The sequence below is a fragment of the Gymnoscopelus microlampas genome (assembly GCF_963454915.1).
Source record: "Gymnoscopelus microlampas genome assembly, chromosome: 12".
Classification (NCBI taxonomy): domain Eukaryota; kingdom Metazoa; phylum Chordata; class Actinopteri; order Myctophiformes; family Myctophidae; genus Gymnoscopelus; species Gymnoscopelus microlampas.
In genome coordinates, this window is record NC_139949.1 from 25,337,989 (window position 1) to 25,365,488 (window position 27,500).

General features: G+C 41.6%; 1 protein-coding gene across 5 annotated transcripts in view; it reads left to right on the forward strand.

The window, feature by feature from the left end:
* Nucleotides 1–27,500, forward strand: part of arhgap32b (Rho GTPase activating protein 32b) — a 102,793-nt gene that overhangs the window by 49,110 nt on the left and 26,183 nt on the right. The window contains exons 1-9 of one of the 5 annotated variants that reach the window (XM_084074618.1): nucleotides 4,578–4,615; nucleotides 8,683–8,769; nucleotides 13,132–13,269; nucleotides 15,140–15,232; nucleotides 16,575–16,697; nucleotides 18,200–18,277; nucleotides 21,416–21,497; nucleotides 23,153–23,203; nucleotides 24,083–24,157. In XM_084074618.1, coding sequence (XP_083930744.1) covers nucleotides 15,152–15,232; nucleotides 16,575–16,697; nucleotides 18,200–18,277; nucleotides 21,416–21,497; nucleotides 23,153–23,203; nucleotides 24,083–24,157 — 490 coding nt within the window. In that variant the 5' untranslated portion in view covers nucleotides 4,578–4,615; nucleotides 8,683–8,769; nucleotides 13,132–13,269; nucleotides 15,140–15,151. Of the gene's footprint in view, nucleotides 1–4,577; nucleotides 4,616–8,682; nucleotides 8,770–13,131; nucleotides 13,270–15,139; nucleotides 15,233–16,574; nucleotides 16,698–18,199; nucleotides 18,278–19,755; nucleotides 19,861–21,415; nucleotides 21,498–23,152; nucleotides 23,204–24,082; nucleotides 24,158–27,500 lie in introns of those variants that run through there. The other 4 variants (XM_084074615.1, XM_084074616.1, XM_084074617.1 and 1 more) reach the window with 4 other exon arrangements.

Below are 27,500 nucleotides of genomic sequence, written 5' to 3' on the forward strand. Positions count from 1 at the left end.
TATGTATAGCTAGACTTGTAGTAGAAAATGATTTGATATTTTGATCCTCTGCAGCTCCAGTAATTTGAGGGATATGTCTCACAGCTCAGAGTGTCTTGTTTAATGCTATTTCAGGATAGTAGGATGGGGCAGTATTGGCTTAGTGGTGGCCTTTAACAGCTCAACACATTGCTTTATTTCCTGGGTAGTTGTTCTGTAACAGTGAGGGGCAGTATCCGGGCAGTATGGAATGAAATTTCATTCCATATCATCACTCCATTTTGGCTGAAGTGCAGGTTGCAATAGTAACAAGGATATTAATCAAAGCCTTGATGTTCAAATAAAACTGCTTTCAAGTAGATTTTCAGAAGCAGAAACCTTTCATGTTGGCTTGTGTTTTGACACATTTTTGTTTTTAAGTTTTTAAATCAAGTAGTAATGAAAATGAAATGCACTTAGTGATGTAGATATTTACACGACTACTCCTTTGACACATTGTCAGATAAATTAAAAGCTAAATTAAAATGTTTTAGCATTAAAATAAATGCTAAAAGCTTAATATCTATGTATGATATGTTAACCCAATATCTAGCCTCGATCTCCAGGCTTTTATTGTTTAGTTTTGCTAAAAAATAAAAGCCTGGAGGAACGCGTCAGTGTACCGGGTATGAGGAAGTGTTCATTTCCCCAACCAACCAGAGTGCAGTGGGCGTCGCTCGTAATGTTGTGTTAACGGGGCGGGGGTTGACGGACAGATCGGTGAACTAATGGGATGCAGCCGCAATCTGTCTGCGGCTCTATACACCCGCCCCTCTATACAGGATATCAGGAGCGTTGGTCCGGAGCATTAAGATTAGAATGGCCAGGTACTGCATGTTCAATTACAATTACACTTGGAGTATGCAGGGCTTTTAGGTAGTAAGGGGATGGGAAGATGAAAAGCATATGGGGGATATGCAGGGTTATGGGGGGGTGGTATGCTAGGCTGTGTGGGGTGCGTTTGTGTGGGGGGGTATGGGGGCTTTCAGGTACCCAAAGGGTACTTTTTCTTGTTGAGAGAGAACACACACGCACGCACGCACGCACGCACGCACGCACGCACGCACGCACGCACGCACGCACGCACGCACGCACGCACGCACGCACGCACGCACGCACGCACACACACACACACACACACACACACACACACACACACACACACACACACACACACACACACACACACACACACACACACACACACACACACACACACACAAATACAGCCTGTTTCCATGTGATCAAGCCAGCTAAAGGAAGAACTTTCTCACTAATGCAGGCCCAGTGCAGTTCCCTTGGCTCTGACTCTCCAGTGTGGCTGGCTGGCTGGCTGGCTGTTGGCCTTTCCATTCTCCACTCCAGCAGTAGACCTTTTAATCTATCTCATATGGGGATCGATGGCACATATGATGTCATCACAGCTGATGGAACCCACGTTTTTCTTTACTCTTCGTTGGTTTAATTTCTATGGTTGCAACCAGGGAGTGAGTTCTGGAGAATGGTGGGTAAAGTTTTATTTTTGGTGACTGTCCTTCACCAGTGAAGAAAATGGATAGCACAAAAGAACAGAGAAGAACTCGCACACAGAAATAAAGAGATCAGACTTCATTCGAAGATCATGCACTGACAATAGTTGATGTGACTCTACCTCTACCTCTACTTTGATCTTCCAGTGAAGTGTGCAATCAAGGCTTATAGTTTTATCTCTTTATTGTCTCCGCCAGGCCGAAAGGCATGGCGAGAGTATGTATTGCACCCTGTCCGTCCGTCCGTCTGTGTGTGTGTCCGTCCGTCCGTCTGTGAACAGCTTATCTCCCACACCGTTGGCTTGATCGCAACCGTTGGCAATTTCCGTGCAACTTTGCACGCACATTCCCACTATGCCGAGGAAGAAATGCCACTTGAAATTTTCTAATCAGCCTCATGGTGGCGCTACAACAGGCCGATTCGTGTTTTTACCGATAACTGCACCGATCTGTGTAAAACTTTGTATGCGCACTAGGACTGTGAATCTTCTGCTATTTCGCGATTCGATTCCGATTTTCTCGATTTTTTAAAAACAAACGATTCTCGATTCAAAAACGTTTTTTTCCGATTCAAAAACGTTTTTTTCCGTTTCAAAAAAGTTTTTTTCAGTTTCAAAAAAGTTTTTTTCAGTTTCAAAAAAGTTTTTTTCAGTTTCAAAAAAGTGTTTTTCCGATTCAAACGATTCTCTATTCAAAACGATTCTCTATTCAAAACGATTCTCTATTCAAAACGATTCTCGATTCAAAACGATTCTTGATTCAAAACATAGGATTTCAGGATCTACTCCAGTCTACTGGCATGAGAGCAGAGTACATTTATATAGCTTTTATAATTGTAAAGGTTTTATCAACTAATAATAACGTAAACACACAAAGGTAAATCCAAGATCCCCCACCCCCATTTTTTTTTTAAAATCGATTTTTTGAAAATGAGAATCGATTCTGAATTGTCCAACAGTAGAATCGCGATTCGTATTCGAAACGATTTTTTCTGACACCCCTAATGCGCACTCCATAGAGGTCAAGGAAAAACCTTTGCCCTGCGTTTTTCACATCTGCCTTTTATAGCGCCACCAGGAGGCCGACTTATGTTAAACATATTTCTTTATATTACTACTTCCGATTTTATCCAAATTTCACGCAAATCAGTACACATAATCTCTATAGTCATGTGATCAAGACAGATTTTTCATATTCCATCCTAATTGGCTAAGATTCACTTCTAAAGTTTGCAGTAGTGGCTTGTTTCGAACAAAATGCCGCAAATCATGAACGCAGCGTCCGATTGTGGTCAAACTTTGCACGCATATTCACACTATGTTGAGGAACAAATGCCACCCTTTTAACATTGGCCTTTTATATCGCCACCAGCAGGTCTAATTTAGCAAAACACATTTTTTGAACAAAATGCCTCAAATCATGAATGCAGTGTCTGATTGCCGTGAAAGGCCTAAGAAGAAATGGCACCCTTTTCACATTGGCCTATTATAGCGCCACCAGGAGGCCACAACAACCTACCTGACCTGTGCTCCAAGGAGCACTTTTTCTAGTTTCTGTGTCTGAGTCCTTCCCTGTTCTTTTGTGACTTTTTGCTTTGACTGCTGCACCAGTGCGAAAGACAAACAAAGGACAGTTTCCAAGGCGCAGCTCAACCTTTGCTAACCACAAAGATGGATAGCAACCACACTGTATGATATATACTGTGTATAATTGTAATTGTTGAGGGAGTGTTAGTAAGAGGGTTTCACCAGTGCCTGGATTCTGAGTGGCCTCTTCTCTTACTGTCAGGTTGAAGTAACATGCACAACAACAGCCCCGGGTGGAGGACATGGATTCAAACACTGTCTCACCCCCAAAAGTCATATTGTGACTTTTTGGGGCAAATGTGACCAAACGTCAACATGTGACTTGACGGGGATGAGCCAGCGTCGATTCAAACCCTAACACTGTGGACAGCACTCTGCTTAATCCCTAGAGAGCAACCCATCACAGAATATGAATATTTGACCCATTTGCATTGGCTCTTTAATATTGTGTATAGATTTGTTCCCTGAATGCTTCTGAGAAGATTGTTCATTATTCTCCAAGAGGATTTGTTGGTGGTAGTTCTCTATGGGTGCGCTCCCTGCAGTGCCAATAAAATAGAGGACAATGGAAGAGAGGGAAGACGCGTCAGGCACGTGCGGGGAAGAGGAGGAAAAAAAATACTCTCCTGCAAGTGCATCGTTCTTTCTCATTCACCTCCTGCCCTGCCCTCCACCCCTCCCCTCTGTTTCTTTTGGCTCCCTCTCCATCTCTGCTCTTTGTCCCAGGGAACGTACCAACCAGAGAGGGGGAGAGGAGAAGAGAAGAGAAGAGAGAGAGAGAGAGGGGGGAGGGGTGAGCTAGTATGTCTGAGTGGAAAAGAGGAAGAAAAAAAGGGAGAGAGAATAGCATGTGGCGAAGGGACCGAGAAAGCACACGGTGAGGAGGTTCAGGAAACATAGGATCAGGAACATAGATTTTTTTTACCCCCCTCTATCTGCCGTTTCCCGCGTGCTTTCATTCTGCAAACTATTGGCCATTAAGAAAGTTGTATTCAGGCACAGGCCACCCGGAAAGCCAGCCAGCCAGCATTTTTAAAAAGGAACAAATATGAGACACAACGGTGGGATAGGAGAGAGGACAAAATGGAGGGGGTGATCGCTGTCCCGTCTAGGAATCCTTCAAACCACCACCTTTCATCTTCCACCTCCAAGAGCTCAGATGTTGACATCGCTGCGTCCCTCCTCTCTCTGAGTCCCACAAAGGGAGGACTTTGCGCTGTGTGTCAGAAGGAGCAGAGAGCTGCCGTTTGTGTTGTTGTCCTGCCGAGTGGAATCGCGTTGTGGACCAGCGGAGCAGGGGTTTGCGGGTCGGGGCGTGCGTGCCCACACACACTCTCAAACACACCCACATGCTGAGAGAGATAGCGGCTCAGGGGGACAGGTGTCAGAGGGTCGTGCTCTTCAGCGTTCAGCTTCATGGCATGAAAGGAAGTCAGCTGTAGGAACTGCACCGGGAGTAAGCAGAGACAGGAATTGGCTACTGTGAGTACAACGTGTACACTGAAAAAATCCTCAGAGTTAATTTAACACAGAGAGTAAACAAATGTATCCAAATGGACCCATAAGGGTCCATTTGGATACATTTGTACACCCTCAGAGTTACAAATGGATATTAACAGTAGTACTTTACTGTTTATGTCTTTCTATCTCTTGTCATTCTGTCGATGTTACTCTCTCCTTTTCGTATACCCATTTCTCCTAATTACCATGCTGCTGGTCTGTGTAGGGGTCAGATGATGGTTTCAGCCTTGTGCCTGTGTGTCTCCAAAGCCCATTAAAATGCTTGCAGTGAAATATGGCTGTCACAGCTCATTTGCATATAGAGGGATAGCACAAATTGGCTTCTGATTATATAGTTTTGGCATCCTCTCTCAAAATAATAGACTACCATACAGTCTGAGACCTGAAATGTAATAAGAATCCAAACTGTAATAATGGGCCAAAATGTAATTAAATATATTTTAATAAAGCCCAAGCTGAAGTATAATGAAATTCTGAACCTGAAACGTAATAACTTATTTTGCCTGAAATGTAATGACAAATCTCAAAGACAATAATCGCCCTAAAATGTACACAATTGTGAACTCATAACATAATAACAATTTAGCCAAAAGTGTAATAACTTATTGGAATTGAATAAGTTGTTACATCTTGGGCTGGATAGCCTTTTCTTTGTTATTGACAACATAATTCAACCCATAATGTAATAATACAGATAATCTGCCATTTAGAAGAAGCTGAACATATACTGTACTGCTGATGCATCTCAGCAAGTTCCGTGAAATAAGTACACACAAAGAAAAAACGGTGTGGTACTTAGCTTAGCGATGGATGAACAAAAAAACGGCGTATGAAAATGATTGTCCACCGAAACTTGTTTTGAAGGCGAACCTTTGCTACGTCCATTCACCTATATTTCCGCCTCAAGTTTGACCAACTTGAATACACTACATGTTCTATAATACTTGTGTCCTATTATGGAAAGCATGTGTGTGGCAACAGGTTCAGATGACACAAATTCAGTGAGCCACATCCTAGAATGCATGCAAAAGTCACCTTTATAGGCTGTGAACACTGCTTAATGTGTCTTCAGAGACAGAGATGCATCATTTCCTTAATGGTTCATATCTCCCCATGCAGTAGTTGCTGGATAGTGATGCAGTGGTATGGGACAAATTCACAGAAAGGCTCTCTTTCTTTGCATAGCAAAATAAATTCACTCTTGTGGGAAGTCACATCCAGTTCACCATTGGTGGTACTGGACGTCAGCTTGCCAGTGGGTTAGGTGGGACTGAATGCATGCTGATGACGCAACGCCATGTCTGCAAAAAACGGGGAGGGCTGATGAATGACTGATAAGCGGCAGCGGTTCCGGAACCGCTACCTACCGGTCTGCTGGTCATCAAATTATTGGCTTAGGAATGCGACAAAACAAAAAAAATGACCATGAATTCAAGTCTCCATGGGGTGACTATTCGATAGATTCTTTTTTTGGGGGGGTGAACTATCCCTTTAAGGATCAATTTCAACTGTTGGCTGAAAGTAATCAGGTGGGTTTTTGCTAACATCCATCTTAATATCCTTTGACAAATATCAAATATAGGCTTTGAAATGCCACTTTTACTTTGTTGTTATGTGTTTTTGAACCATTCCATCCTATGGCTAGATTTTGATGTTGTGTAAGTAATGTGTAGATATGCTGTAGTGCTGCAGTGTAGAACACATACAGTGTACATTACTGTATTGCTACTAAATCACTGGTTGTCATTGATTGGGCGGCTTTCCATGCCTTCAGAAGCGAGCATCCAGACTCTGAAAACCCTCACATTGAAATAGGAGAAAGCATTACACTGCTTGAATGTCTGCCCGTTTGGCATTGCATTTCAGGTTCTATGCTTTTTATTGTCCTGGTTGGTTTTGCTGAGAAAATATTGTTCTTGTTTGTTTGTTTTTTGTTTGTTTTGCTAGCGTAATGTTGGAAGTGCTAAATCTAGTTGCTTACTGCAGATAATTAAGAGATTGAAGGAAAGTGATGTTTTCTCTTATATTACAGTAGTTTGTATCTTGGGGAGAGACACACTGTACACACCACAGCCCCCCCCCCCACCCCTCTATTAACAGCTCTCTTTAAATCAAGGCAACTTTAATGGGAACAAAAACACTTCCATGTGTGCTTCCCCTCTCCCTGGCCCCATGTCAATGTTTAGACAATGTCTGTTTGGTGGACCGTCCTATAGCACTTTAATACCATTGGTCTCGCTTTCTTATGTTTTCGTCTCAGGACCGGAGAGTTTCTTTTCTCTGACTGCATGATGACACACGTGAAAACACACCGGAAACATTAGAACATTACAACGTCACCTTTGTTCTCTGAATCAAGAGCCTATTATCCATCCATTTATATTTTTGTATATAGAGACTTGATCACCTCTCCTGGCTATATGGACTGTTTTGAGGACAGTGAGTAATAGAATGAATAGTCTCATGAAGCTGGTAAGTGGCTCAATAAATAGAACATGGAACCAACACTGCCAGGGTAGGCATTTGATTACCATTAAGGCCACCCCTAAAAACAAAGAAACAAATACATGAGGGGACCATGGTGGCTCAACCAGTTTGTGGGCTGACCACATAACTGCTACAGTACACCCCCCGGTTTAATTCCGGTTTGGAACAAATATGGGATAACCTTTCGCTCTCTACTCTCTTTGCTCTTCCTTTCACTAAAGCATGGAAAATGCTGTGTAAACTGTAAATAATCTTTAAAATGAGAGAAGAGAACATTCTGAAAATGTCTGAAAAAAATCTGGAAATGTCTGTCAAATGTAGGTCACATAACATGAATATTTACACATTTTCCGTGTTTTTGCTCATAATTTGGGTTCTCTGTTTTTGCTATTAATGAAAAATAAATGTGAATCTGACATGCCATTTTTGTGGGCTGTCTATTTTGGAAATTATGTAATCCAACAAGCTGTTTTGATTAGCCTTCATGTCATACTGTAGGGACTCATTTTAATCACCCTGTAGGGACTCATTTTAATCACCCCTCTTCTTAATGTCTTCACCCAGCAGGTAGAGAAATATGTTTTCCTCATCCTCCATGCTGTTCTCGTATCTTGTCTGAAAGTTGTCTGAAAGTTATATTGTTGTTGATAATCTGTGTATGTAAAAAAATGTAGTCAGTGAATTAATTTCATGGCGATTTCTCACTTCAGACAGTTACCTTGCGTTGCCTCATCGGCAAATGGAAATCGATGTTTAAATACTAAACCTCTATGATCAAAACATCACAGCATCACTGTAACTTCTTGGTCTATTACTGTACTTCCTGTACTTCCGCTTAGACACTTTCAGTAGCTCTTGCCCAGTGTACAATCAACCCATTAGATTAAGTTATCTTGTATTCACCTACGGGTGGCGCCAGTGGAAAGGCCATTGGGTCATCAAAATCAGTAAGGTTCATCTTCTCGGGAGCATGAAAGTGTACTGCAAATTCCATGGCAATCCAGCCAGTCGTTTTAGAGATAACTTGTTTGGGACCAAAGTGTCAGACTGACAGAACATTTCCCTCCTGCCGCTGGCAGGGCTAAATATATAAAACGGCTAGGAACATGCCTATATAGAATGTATCCTAATAGCCTTCTCTTCGACCCCATTTCAGTGCTTATAGGTCATGGACATATATATTAGTTTCCTTGGTGGTCTACTGGGGACCAGTGAAAGATGGCTGCCTGCTGTGCCATAGTTCCCAGCTTCACCCTCCTTTTATTCATTATTTCATTGAAATGTGGTCAGTTAGTAAGCTTCCACTGGGAACACATGATCACAAATGTCCCTTCCTTCCGGTATATGCTGTCTATTTCTGTGCACCATGTTTGTGCGCTTGGGGGTTATTGTTTTCTGCCTCCTATTTGTTGTTTTGTACCTACGTGGCGATTATATAAATTCTCTCTCTCACTCTCTCTCTCTCTCTCTCTCTCTCTCTCTCTCTCTCTCTCTCTCTCTCTCTCTCTCTCTCTCTCACTTCATCTCTCTCTCTCTTACAGTTGTCCCTCGGGGATGAACAGAGCGAAGTGACACGGAATGGCTATGAGTCCAAGGAGCTGGTGTACTTGGTCCAGATCTACTGCCAGGTAAGACAGATGAATCGCCTGTGTCCCGAAGTCATTCTTAATCAGTCATGCAGACTGTATACCCTTCCATTCACCTGGATGAACATGAAAATCATTGGGATGTCGCTGAAGCTTATTGGGATGGAGATGAGTTTTGAAACTTGTAATGTAGAGTAACTGGGTAATCGGTAGATTGTGTCTGTCAGATGGGTGATCGATAGATCAATGTCTGTCCGATGTTGTCTGTCAAATGTGTGCAGTACTGTTCCAACTTTCATTTATTTCACTGTCCTCTAGGTATTGTGTGTCCTCATTGTTGCCCTCAGGATTGTTGTGGGGAGAGGTGTCTTGGAACAAAGTGTTGGAGAGTGTTGTCTCCTTTGGCACAGTTATGACCCAGCAAGTTTGAATTCCACACTTAATTTGATTGTCAAAATGCAACTCACCAAAGTTGGAAACAGTTGTTTTAAAACCTCATGGACATTTGTTTTTGTGTTGACAGAATGTCTTAGTGAACAGAGGGTCACAATAGCATTTTGGAACAAAAGAGTAGGAACATACACACACCCATGCACTCACACAGAAACTGTCTAGAATCAAGGTCCTTCAAACTAATTTGAATCCGGTCTCACGCATTTTCCCCTATGCTGTAGATCATATTCCATTTCCATGACCTTGTCCATGCCAGAAAGAAGTATGTGGCTCAACACTTGGAAATTCCAACTCTGTGCAGCCATTGGAAAAGGAGAGCTAAATCTGCAGCCTCGTTCCATAAAAAGCTGGCAAAGAGCTGGCCTTGAGCCTTATATACTTGAGCGTATAACAGAAAGCAACACAGCAACAGCCACAGTGATTCACTTCCACAGATCCAGAATGAGGAAAAAGGTATGTGGAAGCACCATCTAAAAGTGGGACAGCATAAAACCCACAGAACGCCCCCACCCCCCCCAGTGGTGGCTCCCCCAGTCAATGCTGCTTACAACTGCACTAGAATCAGTGGGTTGAGTGGTGCACTGCAGTCTCAGTCGCTCAAGCCCTGGCCCCAGTACAAACGGATCTTTCTAGGCCAAATCAAAGTACGTTTTTGGAGTGCCTTTTTTATATTTATTTTTTGTTTTTTTCTCACTGCTGAATCTGGGCTTTTGAGGTTTGGAAGCCTGTGTTGCTTGATGAAAAATAAGAAGCAACAACTCTGTGGAATAACTGGAGGATGAATTTTCTGCAAGCCGAGTTGCATTTAATGTGGCGGACATGGTTTGCACTTGCACTCTAGGCTTTTCATTACCACATTTTACAATGATTGTACAAGCACATTGTAGTGCTTTGATATGAGAAAATGTTTTTGAACGGAGAATGTACAAGTCCATGGGAGCCTTGACGTTTTGGGGCGAACAGCGCATTTGAAGGATGACTGCATTGTACAGATTTATTGGGGCAAAAAACAGAGGAGACGACTCTTACAAGGTGAGACTGGAAATAGGAAACAGGACAGAGACCTTGCGTAAGGGGAGACCCACAACAGGGGAAGACATATGTAGGTTTCAGTGGAGCCATTTTTACACAGACAGAGGCTTGGGGATGCTTTCTTTTGGCTAACTGCGAAGTTCACAAACATCCTCTGGGACTCAGTTCTTGACCCTTGCCAGATTGTGCTACAACTCAAGCAAGCACCGCGCTGTGGTTTTGCTCAAGGACTGTATGTGCTATTATGGATAATTTAAAGAGATTGTAACAGATAATTTTAGATGCCAAAAATACAAATAGGGCGGAGGAAGCATGCCTCTGGTATATAGTGTATCACCATTAACAAAAAAGAAAGGGAAAAAAAGTAAAGTTTTATTAGGTCATCCAGTCAGTTTTAGAAACTTATCTTGTAGGATTTTTAATGCCTGCCCCCAAGCTTTATGAACAAAGGATATCTGTGGTTGAGGAAACTTCACCAACAGACAGCAATTTGGTTTGAGGAACAAGTTCTATCGTTACGAAACATGATTGGTGGTCTGTACAGGGACAATTTAGATGTCTAGAAGAGGGTCTGTGTCAAATCTGTTTGTTTGTCCGGGGATGATCTCTGGACCGCTGGACTGTTAAGTGACACATTTCTTCTGCACGCTTCCAGTAGGTCAAGGAAGTAGATTTAGTTTTTCACATATGTTTTATATTTGAAATATTCAGCTTTCATTTTTATAATTGCAGTCAATGGCATTCGGATTGGGCTGAAGCCTTCCCCAAATATGAAGACATACAGTATGTCATAGATAGGTCATAAATGACTGACGTCATTGTCTGGCCAAATCGGCGTTATTAGACCCTGTCTTATGTCCACTTTGGGCCCACAAGAAGGTGGAAGAAATGTCTCACTTTTGCGACTCTTCCAAAAAGCTATGTCTCTTTCTTTTTTTATTTGTTGAAAAGCTGATGCTTACATAAGATGTTCGTTGTATCATGCCAACTTTCTTACTTTGAATTTAGAAACTTGCTGATAAGTTCATTTAAAAGGTGCTCTGCTGTGAACCATAGTAAGATGCTCTCTCTCTCTCTCTCTCTCTCTCTCTCTCTCTCTCTCTCTCTCTCTCTCACTCTCACTCTCACTCTCTCTCTCTCTCTCTCTCTCTCTCTCTCTCTCTCTCTCTCTCTCTCTCTCTCTCTCTCTTTCTCTCTCTCTCTTTTTCTCTCTTCTCCTCTTTCTGAGGTTTCCCCCTCACTCACTCACTCACTCACTCACTCACTCACTCACTCTCACTCTCACTCTCACTCTCACTCTCTCTCACTCTCTCTCTCTCTCTCTCACACACACACACACACACACACACACACACACACACACACACACACACACACACACACACACACACACACACACACACACACACACACACACACACACACACACACACACACACACACACACACATCTTGGTTTCCTGCTTCCAGTGTAGAGGGTTACAGACACCGGATTAAACAACATGCTGCTGGCTACAGCTGATACCACTGAAACATAATTATCAATAATAATTTAATTAATACATTAATTTAATTATCCTCCTAATACTCTACCACCTTCAGAAAATGAATCATTTTGAAGATAGGCTGAATGAGCAAGTCCACCCGTGTGTCAGCTGTATTCATACAAGATAATTGGATTGGTGGAGAATTATTCATCTTTCACAGATTAAACCAGAAAGAATGTCAATCTTAATTCTTGGAGCAAGGAGAAGAAATCAGCCTTGGACATTTAATTATTGTTTCTTGTGTTATTTCTCGCCTTTTTGTCTTTCTTCCTGGCTTATATTTCCTTCTCCTATTTTATATAAATTTCACCCCTTCAATGATGGTGTCGCTCATTGAAAATAATTAATTAATACATCTTTTCAACGAGTGACACCATCTTGCAACAGAGAATAAATTAGGCTTAAAGGGGCATAGCAGCCCTTTTGACATGTGGGTTCTTTTTCACTCCCACATAGGACTCACATAGGATTTCACTCCTCAAAACCAACTTTTTTTTATAAAAAAAAAGAAGGAAGAGAGATTGATATATGTCTGCCTATTCATGATTGTTATTGAAGTCTGATGACTCTCGAAACATGTCTTAAACACTTCAAAATCACACAAAACCTACCACACTCATTTTGGTGTTATGATATGTTTTGAGGCATCAACCTTCATTAACAATCATCAATAGGCCATCAATATATCTCGGTAATGGAAAGAGAACTGGTTTTGGAAAATTGGTTTTGAGGAATTAAGTAAAACCTATTAAAGTAAGAGTGACAATTTCACCCATGCGTAAAATAAAACGTTGGTATGCTCCTTTAACCACTTAAACACCATATTGTGGGGAAGACCTTCGTAGAAAATAGCAGATCAACAAGCTCGTAGTAGCCAAGCTTGTCGATCAGCTACTTTCACCAAAAGCTTCCCCACAATAACAGAAAACTGAAAATACACTAGTATGGAGCCCTGAGGGTAAACCATATGGGGTTTATATACAAGCTCATAGCGTGGCACCGAGTGCCGCGCTACAAGCTTGTAGATCTGCTATTTTTGAAAAATCGTGAAAATGTGTGCAAATCTTTGAATATAAATACTTTTAAAGCGAACATTTCTAACTCAAACCTTTGCTTCTGGGGGTCCCTGGAACAACATATTTTGATGGGGGTCCGCGGCCAAATACATATCATTTTGGAGGTCCTTGACATGAAAAAGATTGAGCACCACTGATATAGAAACATAAGTTTTTCAGAAAACTGAGATTTAGGAGACATGTAGAATCGGCTTCAGGTCTCAATGGGTGAAGTGGTAAAGACTCTTGAAGCGTTCTCTCTGGCTCTCTGCTTTTACTACTGGGTGCATTTACCTTCTTGCCCTCTCGCCGTTTAGGGTCGGAGCTGGATTGTGAAGCGCAGCTATGAGGATTTCCGTGTCCTGGACAAGCATCTGCACCTTTGCATCTATGACCGCCGCTTCTCACAGCTGCCTGAGCTGCCTCGCTTTGACAGTCTGACGGAACAATCAGAGGTGAGACGTGCAACGCACACACACTTGATGCACACGTGCGTATACTGTCGCCGTCGGTTGGAAACCTCATATAGTCCAAAACCGTTCCTTTTTATTATTATTAGAAAAAATAAAACAATTACAATTGTGAAAATAGCATTACGATGTGTTGTGAGCTTGTAGATCTGCTATTTATGAAGTAGGGCATACGTTTACGGGGAAAACAAACATAAAAAGTTTACATTTGGAGATATGAGGTTTCTGCCCGATATGCTATATATAGCCTACACTTGGTGTAGGCTATATATTTTGACAATTAAATGAACTCTTCCGATTTGCTGATGAAATCATTCTCAAGATCCAAAAGGAAACTATTTATTTCATCCAAAGCCTATTTACCGTACTTTGTTTTTCAGCCTTGATATCCATACTTAGCTTTAGTTTTCAGAGTAATTAAAATCTTGCACGGTCTGCATAGTTAAATGTGTAGCGATGAGGCAGCCACAAATGGACAGCTACAAGAAGTGCAATTTTAGAGGAGACTATTACTACAGGGTTATGCACTGCAAATGTTGCATCCTCATCATGCCCACCAACAGTGGGTCAGTGGAGCTCAAATGTTAATGATAAAACATTGTCACGTGCCGAAAATAGCAGACTTACAAGCAAGGCGTTACATCTGCGTCATATTCTGAGCTTGTTGGTCTATTTTCGGCGCACAACACCATCATGTGATGGCGGCAAAGTTAGCATTGTTTTAAATCAAATCATGTCGTTTTGCTTTAGTGTCTGAATAATTACACATAACTCGACGTGTCACATTTTACTGTCCCTTTTCTGACATATTGGTATCAAATCTCTATGCAAATGTTAAATGCAGATGTCAAAATGACAGAAAGCAGGTGCTAAATAAACCCTACACACTCAATTTACTGTGTTGGGGATGTTTGATGCCACTGTTTGACTTTGTGATTAGGTATATTTATTTAAAGTACCAGAAGCTGGTACTTTAACACCTTTATTTTAGTGGCTAGGTACTATATAATGTAGATAATATACGTGGTATGTTTGTGATTTCAGCATCAGTACTACATCACTGACAGAATTCTGTTTTATACTCCTTCTATACGGTCGGCTTTTATTCAGCAACAACAACAAAAAAGAGCATTGAAAGTCAAGTGTCATAAAATGCTTTTGCGATTACAGAAACGGGTTTCTTCATGTCTTTTAAGATTTGACTAACAAGAGTAAAGTCTCATGCTTCATCTATTTCTCTCTGACGTTATATGGGAGGCACTGGAGAAGCCGATACTGAATACTGAACCACACAAAACTTCAATGAATAGATTAAGCCATATCTGCTTGAAAGCACAGGAGACTAATGGGACTCCCAGGGCCCAAACCAAACTGGTCAAACCAGCTCACCCCCTGTTCATCATAGACTTACAGGTGCGTGTGTGTGTCGCTTGGGAATTGGGTGGTTTGAAGAATAATGGGGTTAATTAGCTGCTTGAACTACACAAAAGTGGGTCTCAACTAGAGAGCTGTGTATATAGGATGAATTGTTCCGGATGAGAACAATGTCAGGATTCGGAGTGTCACCAGGGTAATTGTATAGTGTGACGCTGTATTTGATGCCCTCTACAGAGCACCTGGTCATAGTTTTTAAGAGGTGCGAAGTTTAACAAACCACCATTAAGTCACAAAGAAAAAAGAGAACTAGCCTTGGGTCTTGCCACTGCAATCGCTTCTTCATTTGGGAAGGTACAGTCAATTGTCAGCATCAGCTCAAATAAGATGTATGCATGTTAGGACATTCTGTGAACTGGGAGTATCCAGTAGCTCTGATGAGTCTCTTAACTGGCTTCTTGCTTCTTTTTCCCCTTGCTAGTCAGTTTCCCAGATGCTATTGGCTTACCTCTCCCGACTCTCTGCCATCGCAGACAACCAAATCAACTGTGGGCCAGCCCTCACATGGATGGAGGTATGGTGGTTCTATCCTCTTATCGGAAAGTATTACTCTAACTCGGTAGCAATTAACATCAACTTTGTTTTGTTTAGCTCATTCCTCTGTATGTGAGAGGTGGGAGTAACTGCCGGCACACACCAGATTTTTTTCGCACACACGCACACGCGACGCACACACGCACATATACGCACACGCGCACTTTTAGATCCAGTCCTATTTTAAAAGTCTGCGTATGGGGGACTCGCGTATCCGCGCGCCTGGTGTAGCCGCTATCATTGATAATCAATTGAATCTAAACAAACGCTCTGTACGCACCACGCATACGCTCGCTTTGAAAAGTCTGGTGTAGATCGGCCGTAAGAAAGAATAACTGTTAAACAATAGAAATGATGGAAGTTCTCCTTGCAACAAAACAGTTGTAAGGCCAGTCCACACCAATGCAACTCTAAGAGATAGTTGATGATGGTGTTAATTGCGTGCTTAATTAAAGGAATACTTCACCAAATTCCAATTGTTATCTTATATATTGTATAAAGTGCATAAAGAAAAAAACACCGGCTATATTTGTCTGTATCACTCAGTGTTAGTGCAGAAAGTTGACCTAATTCCACGCACTGCTGACGTATTTTGAATGTTAGTGGTGCAGAGTGTGCAACCATACAAGTATGAGCCATTGTACACTCCTGAAGTAATATGACGAGAGATGCAGGCAGCTGCACCCACTGCCCTGCATGGCCCAGTAAGTGACTGCTGGTGAGGAAGAATCTGAGCTATTCCAAGTCAGAGAATGACGTGAAGCTAGAGCGAAGACTTCTGGGTATTGAAATACCAGGGAAAGTTCTTGCACTGATGCCAAGTATAACTGATGGCTCTTGAATGCACTTCATACAATGAATTAAACGGATATACGGTTGAAATTTTTAAATAGTGTTCCTTTGACGTCATCTCAGGAACGTTGGCATAGCAGAGATGAAACTGATACCAGGCCTTAAAATGTAGGACAGGTTCATCAAACCGTCTAACCACTGAAAATATCAGATCTATAAGCTCACACACAGCCCATCGTATTGTGAACTTGTAGATCTGCTATTTGCACTATTTTTTAAAGGGGAAAAATATATTTTTTAAATGTATTTCTATGACATTTCTGTCATACTAGACCGGTGCCTTCCACCTACAGTATAAGGCAATTTTAATATAAGAGGATAATGACATGCCCAAAATAGGGACGCCAGGTACAGGTACGACATGGCCAAAATAGGGACACCAGGTTGAAAGTGGTTAAGTATTAGTCTTTTTGGCTAGTTACAGAACTACCAAATAGCTAGTGTGCCTTTCTGTCTGTGTACATTGCCAGGTTGACAACAAGGGGAACCATCTGCTGGTCCATGAGGAATCCTCCATAAACGTGCCGGCCATCGCCGCTGCTCACGTCATCAAGCGCTACATCGCACAGGCTGCCGACGAGCTGTCATTTGAGGTACCGAAATTGACTTGACATGTTAATTAACGCTCGTACATGTGCAAACAAGCCAACACCTCAGGACATATCTGCCGTCTATTTGAGTTCTATATTCGCTGTTTATATTACATCTAGACATGACACACAAGAACATCTCATGTAAAGCATAGAGGTCCCATTGTGTTTATTGACTGTACACAGACATATTAGTAGCATCTACAGTTCAGAGGCATGTGTAATTACAGTGCAAGGAATAAGTCCTAAAGCATATTCGTGTAAACCTATAGCCCCTTTCCCACTTGCACTGAAAGCCTTAAATCCACTGGCAATGTTCTATATTGGCACAAATTCCCCACTCTCAAACTTGTATAATTTACATAACTCTTCACTTGCAGCTGAAGTGGGAGCGAAGGTGTCAGATTGCTATAACGTACAATGTTTTTGTTTTATGAACAAAGGTGCTTCAGAAGAACAATGTTGGCCTAACTAGGAGATTGGCTGAAAGCAGTCAAATAATGTTTTACATGCACAGACATTTTACATCCTATGAGAACACTGACAATCGACCAGGTTGCCATTTTGAGGGGGAAATCTGTATTTATTTATTCGTATATTTGTTGCATCTCAAAATATATATATTTTTTTATCGTCTCTGAATGCCTGGTCTCACATCATGCTTTAGACACCTCTTGTGCAACAATTACGCACTGCCACTACCGTATATTTGTATCCAGCGATGTTATGGATTCCATGTGGGAAAAGGGCTTAAGCGTATGTACATACAGCACAATAGATGCATTTTGCATACATTCTCACAGAATGTACAGATCAATGTTATCTCTGTAGAACTTTTGACTAACTATATACACTTGACTATCCTTCAGGAAACACAATTATTCTCTGACCACTTGAAGGCTCTGCGGGAGTCCATTTCTATCAAATTCCCCACTCTCAAACTTGTATCATATCACTTATTTCTTTCAGAGAGACATTTGCAGGGACGTGCACAGATAGACTCTAGGTGGTGCTAGAGCACCTGCCCTTTGCCCTCTTGACCAGAAGTGCCCTTTTGAAAAAAAGAAAAAAAAAAGTTTTTTTTTTTCAGTTTACAGCAGGGGTCTTCAACAGGGGGTCCGGAACCCCTAGGGGGTCCTCAGAGTTACTACAGGGGGTCCGCCAAATCTTTATGTGATATGATTTTTCTTTTTACCATTACCACTCGAAACCTAGCATCCCTTTTCTGAGGAGAACTTTAGCCAAAAATAGCAGATCTACAAGCCCACAACGCCTCGCGCTGCGATGCGTTGTGGGCTTGTAGATCGGCTATTTTTGGCAAAGAGGTATAGGTGTAGAGGGAAAAAAGAGCAGACCAAGTAAACAAAAAAAATTATAATTTACTTGAGCACCTGCCCCTCAAAATGTCTGTGCACGCCACTGGACATTTGTGTGTTCCCTTCAGTTGAACAAGCCTACTTACCGTACCTCCTTTACTCTTGTTGTCTTTGTTCCTCATACGGCAGGTTGGTGACATTGTGTCAGTGATTGATATGCCCCCGAAGGAGGACACAACATGGTGGAGGGGCAAGCATGGATTTCAGGTTGGTTTGTTCAACACACCAATACCCCAGCAATATGGTTTAATCACATGAACCCTAGTGTCCCTTTTCTGGGGCAAACATTCGGCGAATATAGCACATCTGCAATTCATTGTGAGCTTGTAGATTGGCTATTTTCGGTGAAGGCATTTGGTGTAGAGTACATGTTTAAGTGGTTTTAGCAGTGTAATAAATCACCCTATTCATCGATCAAATGTTGATATTCCATGTGTCTTGTATCGAATATCACCATGTGATTTAAAAAAATATATATCTGTCTTATGAAGGATTTGATTTGACATCCCAGCTCGAACACACAAAACAGAATAACGTTGACTGGCTGGGTGGTAAACCTAAAGGTTCTCACACAGGAATAAGACTGGTTATAGTTTCTCTTGGCTGGAGGAAGAAAGGACTTTTGAGGTTAGTTGGTAGGAGGGTTGAAGTTGTTCTCGGTGGTTGGTGTTAATTTTGTTCACCATCTCCTAGAGAGTTTGGTAAACATTCCCATGGAAAAAAAGAAAAAAATCCAAAATGTACAGGCCACAAAATGGCTGCTTTCCCCTTGAACTACATGTACTGTAATAAAATGACCACAGAGCAAGTAGCTGCAGTCAAACTGAAAGAAAGTGAATTATGTTGATCTCTGGAGCCACATGGGAACGGTGTGGATCCAATGTGGGTGTCAGACCTCATGTAGCCAGCCATGTTGCAGTTGTGTATGGTGCATGACTCAACATTTGGCACGGTTTCATCTGAGCCATCTGACTTCTATCCATTATAAAACATTATTCAAGTTCAATATTTCTAAATGTATGAAGCCTATGTGAAAAGAATAGGCTTCTTTTCACAGTGGAGGTACTGTACCTCTTTGGAGTTACTGGCAGTGTGCGCAAGAACATTTGTGCTAAAATCCCCAGAAATAGATGGATATGTCTTGTGTTGTCTTGTTTGTTGACTGAATATGGAGATACAGGGATCCCTGATGTGGTCAGATACATACATTTCGTGCATTGCCCTGTAAAATAATTGAGTTCTATTGTGTACGCTACCATGTTGGTGCAGTGCGGCCCAACTGTGACGGAAAACACGGCCAATCCGTGAAGCCGATGAGTTGGGTTGGCCAATCAGGGAAGCCGGTGCCTACACAACTCCCGCACACAGAGAGATTTTACACTGATTTAAATTAGCCCTCCAGATTTTGCTATGCTCTGCATCATGTTGCAAAAGGCAATGCAAAACATGTTTCTGGGTCTGATGAGGAAGTGACATGCATTCTTTCCAACCCAGTGCATTTCCAGTCATGAGACAAGCCCGTGTTTGGGAATTCCCGATTCAAGTCGAGAGTTTTCTAATACAGGAACAATGGCTAGTTTTGTGCCTCAGGATTGACTGAACTTCCTCTGTCCTCTGTGGTGACCCCAGTGGGGTTCTGGTCACGGCCGACCTACTTGCATCCTTCCATCTCTCCATCTTGTCTTGTGTGTTTTGGCTCTCTGCCCTCAAGGACAAGCTCTCCCATTCAAGCTAGCTGGCAGGGCAGCCGGCAGCAGTGATGCCCTAACTGAGGAGTGACGCATCATTATGTAAATACGGACAGTTTTATTTCAAGGTCTGCCTTTTCTGAACACTTGTGGTGCCTTAACTTGACCACTCTGAGTGGGCCATTTTCTACTCGTTGCTGTGGACCTGTGTCCTTAAAATTCCCTTCAGGCATGGAACTTATTTAGTATTTTCCTTTGAGAATCATACAGTCTTTTGTGTGAGGAGAATAACTTTTAACCACTTTCTAAAATATTTGTATTGATGTTTTTGGGGCTTTTCTGCCTTTATTGATAGTACAGTGGAGATTGACAGGAAATGGGGAGAAAGTCTGCATGAGAGCCTATGGTACTCGCCTTAAAGGATGACTTCACCCATTTTCAACCTATCTTGATATAATTGGTCCTGACTAATGCTCATGATAATATGGTACCAATTTTGTCTACTCGGCCTGCTTCTCAGAGGAGGGCTGTGGGCAGTTCAGAAACCCGCCTACCAGTAACGTCATCGTTAGGCAGGTTTCTTTTTTCTTTTTTTAACCCGATTTCATTCATATATATTTTCATTCATATATAAAAATGGTACCATATTATAATGAGCATATAATGAGTGAGGACCAATTATATGAAGATAGGTTGAAAATAGGTGACGTCGTCCTTTAACCACTCGGCCACCGGTGCCCCTTTCCCCCCTAGATATTTTTTTCCCAAAAAATACCAGATCTATCGCAACATGTTGTGAGCTTGTAGATTGGCTATTTTCGCTATTCGTCATGAGATGAAGTATATAGGGCTTAAGTGATTAACACAACCTGATGTATGTTGGATTGCTGCGCCAGACAAAACAACTGCAGTGCTTTGCTCTGTCCATATGGGGGCAGTCAGTCAGTTTGTCAGTGCCGCCAGGAGTGGTCTGCCAGTGACCACAAGGAAAGCAGACAGCAGCATATGTCTGTGTAATGTAGAATGCACCAGAACTACACATGCTGCATGTTAGCTGGCAGCCATTGTGGTAGCTCTGAAGGGAAACAATGAGGAAATAAAAAATAGAGATAGGGGATGTAAAGAAGATTTTTTAAACTATATAACATTGTCACCTTCCTAAAATAATGGCCTACTTCATATTTTAGAAAAAGCTAATAAATAAACAGAACCAAATATAGAATATATTCTTTTTATAAAAAATGGGAGGGGGAAAAATTACTTTACATTATTTTGAGAAGATGACGGCATGCTAGTCTTTGTAATGGTGTTAGATTTCCCTTTCTATATATTATTTTTGTTGAGATAAGCTTGATCAAAAATGTCTTTTTCTCCAGATAGAATAGCCTCTAGTCAGGAAAGCAAGTGTTTCAGAGCAATTCTGACACACATAAGTGATATAGACAGTTTATGCACTTTAAGCAATTAATAGAAAATTAAATAGAGTAAGTGAATGTATCACAACCGTGAAGTAATGGAATGTGCAAAACACTGCTTAGTGATTCTGTCTGTTTTAGTAACTAACAGTGATTGTCTTTCTCTCTCTCTCTCTCTCTCTCTCTCTCTCTCTCTCTCTCTCTCTCTCTCTCTCTCTCTTTCGCTCTTTTTTTCTGTCCAGGTTGGCTTCTTTCCAAGTGAGTGTGTGGAGCTGATAAATGATAAGGTGCCACAGTCCGTTACCAACTCGGTGCCAAAACCAGGTACTATTCCTTCTTTGATACCAATTATAGGACATTTGTTTTACGGAAATGATTGCTGATTGGACTTGTCTGTTAATGATTGATGTGGGGGTATTCCCTGGTTTTAAATCATGTGGTGTGTGTGTGTGTGTGTGTGTGTGTGTGTGTGTGTGTGTGTGTGTGTGTGTGTGTGTGTGTGTGTGTGTGTGTGTGTGTGTGTGTGTGTGTGTGTGTGTGTGTGTGCGTGTGTGTGTGTGTACGTGTGTGCGCGCATGTGTGTGTGTGTGTGTGTGTGTGTGTGTGTGTGTGTGTGTGTGTCTGTGTGCGTGTGTGTACAAAGTATACGCGTGCATGTGTATAGCATGTGTATGTGTGTCATAAAGGGTGTGTCCCAGCTGTTACTATTGCTAGTCTACAATTCCTGTTACATCATTGAAGTACTGCTATGTATATTCTTAATCATTGGTGGTCGCAAACCTAAGACCATAATCAAGTGTAAATGTATCATGGTGCTATAAATAGGGATTAGTGGGAATTCAGCTTACATGCTCATTAACAGTAAAAAGGAAAGGAAATCCTTACTGTAATTCCAACAAGTTGTCTTCTTAAATAGCTGGTTAATCGCACTGTAATAACTCAGTGTAGTGCTAATCCACAGCAAATAAGTATGCCATGCCATTGCCAATGTAAACAAACATACAAAACCCCAAGAACACTTCTCAGCAACAAAGAAGAACAAATAATCATCACAATCATAAAGCACAGTGCCAACATTCCTTATGCCTTGTGGCAGCAATATAGAATGAACTTTGCCCTCGCCTCTTCATATGGATAATACAGCCAGTGGCACTGGCAGCCAATGAAAAGAGCAGCTTATGTCATACCTGGGATGACAGGCTCTTTTGAGCAGGCCATGAGATCATTTATCACTCCACGTCATGACTTACAATTCCAAAGACTGATTTCAGCCATGTGACTCACTGACAGAGCCATTCATGTGGCTTTGGGTGGGCGGGTGGGGTAGTATCCCAACCATGGAAAAGCCTGCGGGAGTGAAGGAGCTAGAGAAGTGATGACACAGCGCAACAACCCAACCCCACAAGATCCACAATTATGGGGACGGTATGATTAAAGGCGTGGGGTTTCATATGCTGTTTGGACGTTTGTGTTATTCGATGTTTCAAGCCAAACATTCAGGCTTGTCACATTGTGTGTCGTGAACAGATCTCGCATTTTGCGGTGTTGAGTAAAGTATTGCAGTGTGGGCAACAGACACTTCCATCAGTCTCTTTGACTTTGATTTAATACGCTTTTTGGGCTATGGCTTGCATTATTTATTTATTCATTTTGTTTCCTTATTTGTTAAATGTGCATTTATATGTTTGTTTTGGATGTTTACTTACATTTGCATGGCTGAGGACAACAAATGCAGAATCTAATACTGTACCCCAAACTCAATCCTTGGGGCAGAACTGACCCCCGGATTGGTGGTTGGGCTGCCTGTTACAATATGAGAATGTTTTTCATTGCGTATTCTCCACTGCCACCATGCATTGTTAATGCCGTCCTTTCACTGAACAGAGGAATGTATTATTTAGAAGGGATTGTTTTTTGTTTTGTTTTGTTTTTTGGCTTTTTATGCTTGTGATGACTCACCCCTCCGCTGTCTGCCTCAGCATCCCCCTGCTCTGGTCTGCAGCCTGCTTCCTGGAGTCTCTTCCCACCCTGTGCGTGCTGGTATACACATTGCATCCCCCTCACTGACCCCCTTTGGCATACACTCAGCCATAAACACGCTATATATTTTTGCATGTGCATGGAATTTAGTTCTTCAGCTTTTGGCACATGATTTTATCCTGCTTGCTACTTTTACAAATGATTTGCATCGATACTACCATGTCGAATATTGATAACTCTTAAGCAAATTAAGTGTGATTTTATCGTACATTTTAATTTGCCACTTTTTTGGTTTATGAATGCAAATTAGGTATGCTTCAGCCATATAAATAAATGTATAGAACAGACATTTCAATTGATAGCAATTCTGTGCTTCCATGTCAAATAAGGAAGAGGAATTAATTTATCTATGAGGATGAGCTAAGTAGTTGGCTGTGAAGAAGGAAGTAAGGCACTCATGACATATTTGTACTTTTCTATTTCCCTGGAATAGAACACAATTTATTGTTTTACTATTTTAAGATAAGATTATATTTATTTTTTGGAAATTTGGCTTTGGGTAAAAGCCAAATGTGAGTTTTGCTGTGTGAGCAAACTCACACAGTCACTGTATAGACAGTTTAACACAGTATCATCTACTGTATGCATGTATATTATACATACATACATACATACATACATACATGAATGTTGATGACACTAGGAAGTGGGAACAAAGGGGTATCATAGAATGCAAAACGCCTTGCATGGCGCAGTACAAAAGTGCACTGATGATTATGTTGTCTAACTTGAAGCGCTTCTCTCCCTCTGCCAATCCTCCGTGCGTGCGTGCCATGCGCCCGTCGGTCCGTCCGTCCGTCTATCCATCCGTCCCTCCATGCATCCATCCATCCATCCTTCCATCCATTGGTTCATCTGGCTGCATGCAGACTTGGAGATGGAGAGTATAAAGCCAGACAATGCATGGGTGGCAGGCCCGCTAAACCACTACGGCGTAAATTCAGGTAGATAATGTTTTTAAAGAATTTCTAAGTGTGCAGCACTGCTGCCACTAACACTAAAACTAACTCTACATCTTTAAGCACTCTTAATACTGTGTGACTGACACTTTATGATAACAACAGTTGCACCCGCTTTAGAAATATCCTCAAAACTATTCTACTGTAGCTTGATATTGGAGATGTTCTATGGGAAGTTTCACCAATAACCTGACATGTGCATGACTAGACTTTCTCATGCATTACTACCACACCTTTACAGAGGGCGTTGCTTAGCTAGAGGTTAACCATTAATTCAGAACATGTTTGTTAACGGTATGTCCCTTTAATACCCTGGCTATGTAATTCAGTATATTACCGTATATATTCTTCAAATACAGGTGAAGTTTGTGGAGTTTTTCAAAATTTGCCATAAACACTTTTCTGAGATTAGAGATTGAGAGTGTGTATTCTGCAAACATTCCAACTTTACCTTTTAGTTTAGTTTCACTACACGTAATATTGTCCCTCTTGTTATCAAATTGCTGCTGTGTTTCCCATGTGTTTAAAGTATGTCAGAATGGATTTATCACAGTCCATTTTCCAATGAAAAGATGGTGTGAAAAAAATGCAAATCCCAAAAAATAACTGAATTAGGCATGACAGCTAAAATAGGAAAATATAACATTTTGCCTCCTATTCTTGCTCTCTTTACCATAGAGTCTATATTTTATTCCTCAAAATGCATGTAAATTACTTTTGTGTGGGGGGGGGGTGGGGGGGCAAGGTTACTACAGCATTTCTCAAGGCTGTCAAGTGTTGCCCTGTTTCTGGGCCATAGCCAGCTGTATTTGTGTGTTTCTGTTTGGTTGAAGTTGAAAGGCCACGGCAGGGGCACCATGGTACTGGGTCTAGACTGGCCTTGATTTATTTAATCCTTTTACAATGAGAGGGGCTGTAAACCCCTGCATTGAGAGTTAAGCTTTGTGCTGCAACAGTAAGAATCTCTGTCTGCCTCTCCATGGTGACTGAAAGCATACATTCCTGCAGGGAACCCCAGCAGGTTTTTAAAAAAAAAACATACTCGCACTGGATAAATCAGGGGTGTCAAACTACTGGCCCATGAGTCAGATCCAGCCTGTGGGAAGACTTGTGGGAAAAGAATAATACAGTAAAAAATAAAAGATAATTAGCAAAAAATGATATAACAGTTAAAATATTCACATCCAGTTATCCTCTATATGGGTGTGGCAGCCACTCTCTCTCCCCTTGCTACTGTTGAGTATGACCAATAAACATAATTATGTGTATGTATTTACACCATGTACACCTTGTATCTTACATAACATATACATTTCCATAACACGTACCGGGCAAAGCTGCCATACATCGAAGACACTAGAGGCAGCAATAACCTCCCGCTGTGTGTAAGCACCTTGCGCGAGGGCTCCACTTATGTTGTCTCACCCCTGAGTGCCAGCACTGCACTTAAGATCTTGAAGCTGAGAGAATCATTTTTTGCAATTTTATAACAATTGATGAGAGCACATGCAGACCTTATTATGAAGCTCAATTGGGAATATGTATTAGTGGTGTTGATGCATCTTTGACTGTCACTGAGGAGTTTGTGGAGCAGGTGAGATAAGATAAGACTATTGATCCAGTTCGGTGCTAGATTCAGTTGCCAATTCGGTGGCCAGAGGCAGCACAGTGTAGGTGCCGGTGTGTTATATAGCAAAAGCCTGAAAATGGCCATTGTCAGTAGTCAAAATGGTTAAACTTGTTGGAGCCAAGAAACTCAGCTACTGGCAATTTGACTATTTTGTACGCACCTGACAACATATGAAATGCAAATAAAATGTATAGTATACACATTCCCTTTTAGTTGAAGACCTGAAATCAGCAGCCTATCATGTTTTGTGTAATGTGACATAATATGACATCATTCATGCTTTTCAGCATTGGGAGCATGCACGCACACAGACAAAAACTATAATCCGGCCCGCATGAAGTCACATTTTGACCAGTCCGTCCCGCGACCTAAAATGATTTTGACACCCCTGGACTGGATCCAATGTGGTCACAACTTTGTTTTGCTGTGATGGGAATTGTTCATATGCTGCATGGTGTTTCAGTTTAAAAAAGACTGCAAAACCCAGGTGTGTTTTTAATGCTTTGGTCTGTCCATTCCATATGGCAAGTCCATCTGCAATATAAATTGACGGGTTAACCGGATGAGGTGCATATGAGATTAGGGTTCTTCTGTACTACTAGCCTGGTCACGCCAGTTGTTCATTTAACTGAGTGTGAAAATGGGCCAATTTGTTTTAACAGAGAACAGTACTGTGTACCTTCACACACCTTTATTCATGGATGCAGAGTGATGGTCGATGTTCATTGCTTCTCCAGCTGGCCCTATGAGACCTGCCAGGTGTTTTTATCCACATGTTGTGTCCACCTCTTTCCATCCCTTCTCCATCCCTCTGAAGCCCAGGCCTCAGTCATGTCTGGGGACAAGTGATTTGGACAGCTGTAACCATGTATGAGCCAAGACAGCTGGTTATGTGCAGGAGAGAAGAGAGACAGAGTATGATTTGTCCTCCTGTCCCTTGGGTGCTTAGACAATTTCCTGGTGCATATGGTCTAGGCTGTGAAACTATGCTAAGCACTGTGAGGAACTTGTGTGAAGTGGTACTCCAGAGTGCAATAGATGAGATTGTGTTGAAAATGACACTTTTTTCCCTCTCTTTAAAGCAGACAGGTTACTTTTGCTTATGTGCATTCACCTGGTTCCCCCTGTTGTGAACACTTGCAGTACTGTATGTAGGACTTAGAATGCAAATTAGTATATGTACACTTTGCCTTCAGGGTATTTATGATACATTACAGAGTGAATCGTAAGATGTGCATCACTGAATGTCTCTCACTAACTTCACTGGTAATGCCACACGGCCGTGTGACATCAGTATTGCAATGGTGTCCAATTACTATTACTACATATATAACGCAGACAAACACCCAAAGGGTTTAGTGGGACTTAAACCCATTTAATTTTCTATCTGCTTTCGATACCCCATTCTCTCATTTGTTTTCTAGATTTTGGCAAGGTGTACCCAAACATGCCAGATTTACCAAAACAAACATTACAGTTTTGAGCCCAGAGACACCGTACAAGTATAACTTTAGACCTAATTTGCTGGCTACAGTTTTAACTTCATGAGTAACTGAAGAAGCGTGAAACTTAAATTAGAGAACCATGCGTCATTGTGTCTAAAATGGCAGGTATTGAAATAGAAGACAGTAGCAGACAAAAAAGCATTCCACTCTTTCATAGTGCCATTAAATTTGAGTTGCAGTTGAGCCATTTCCA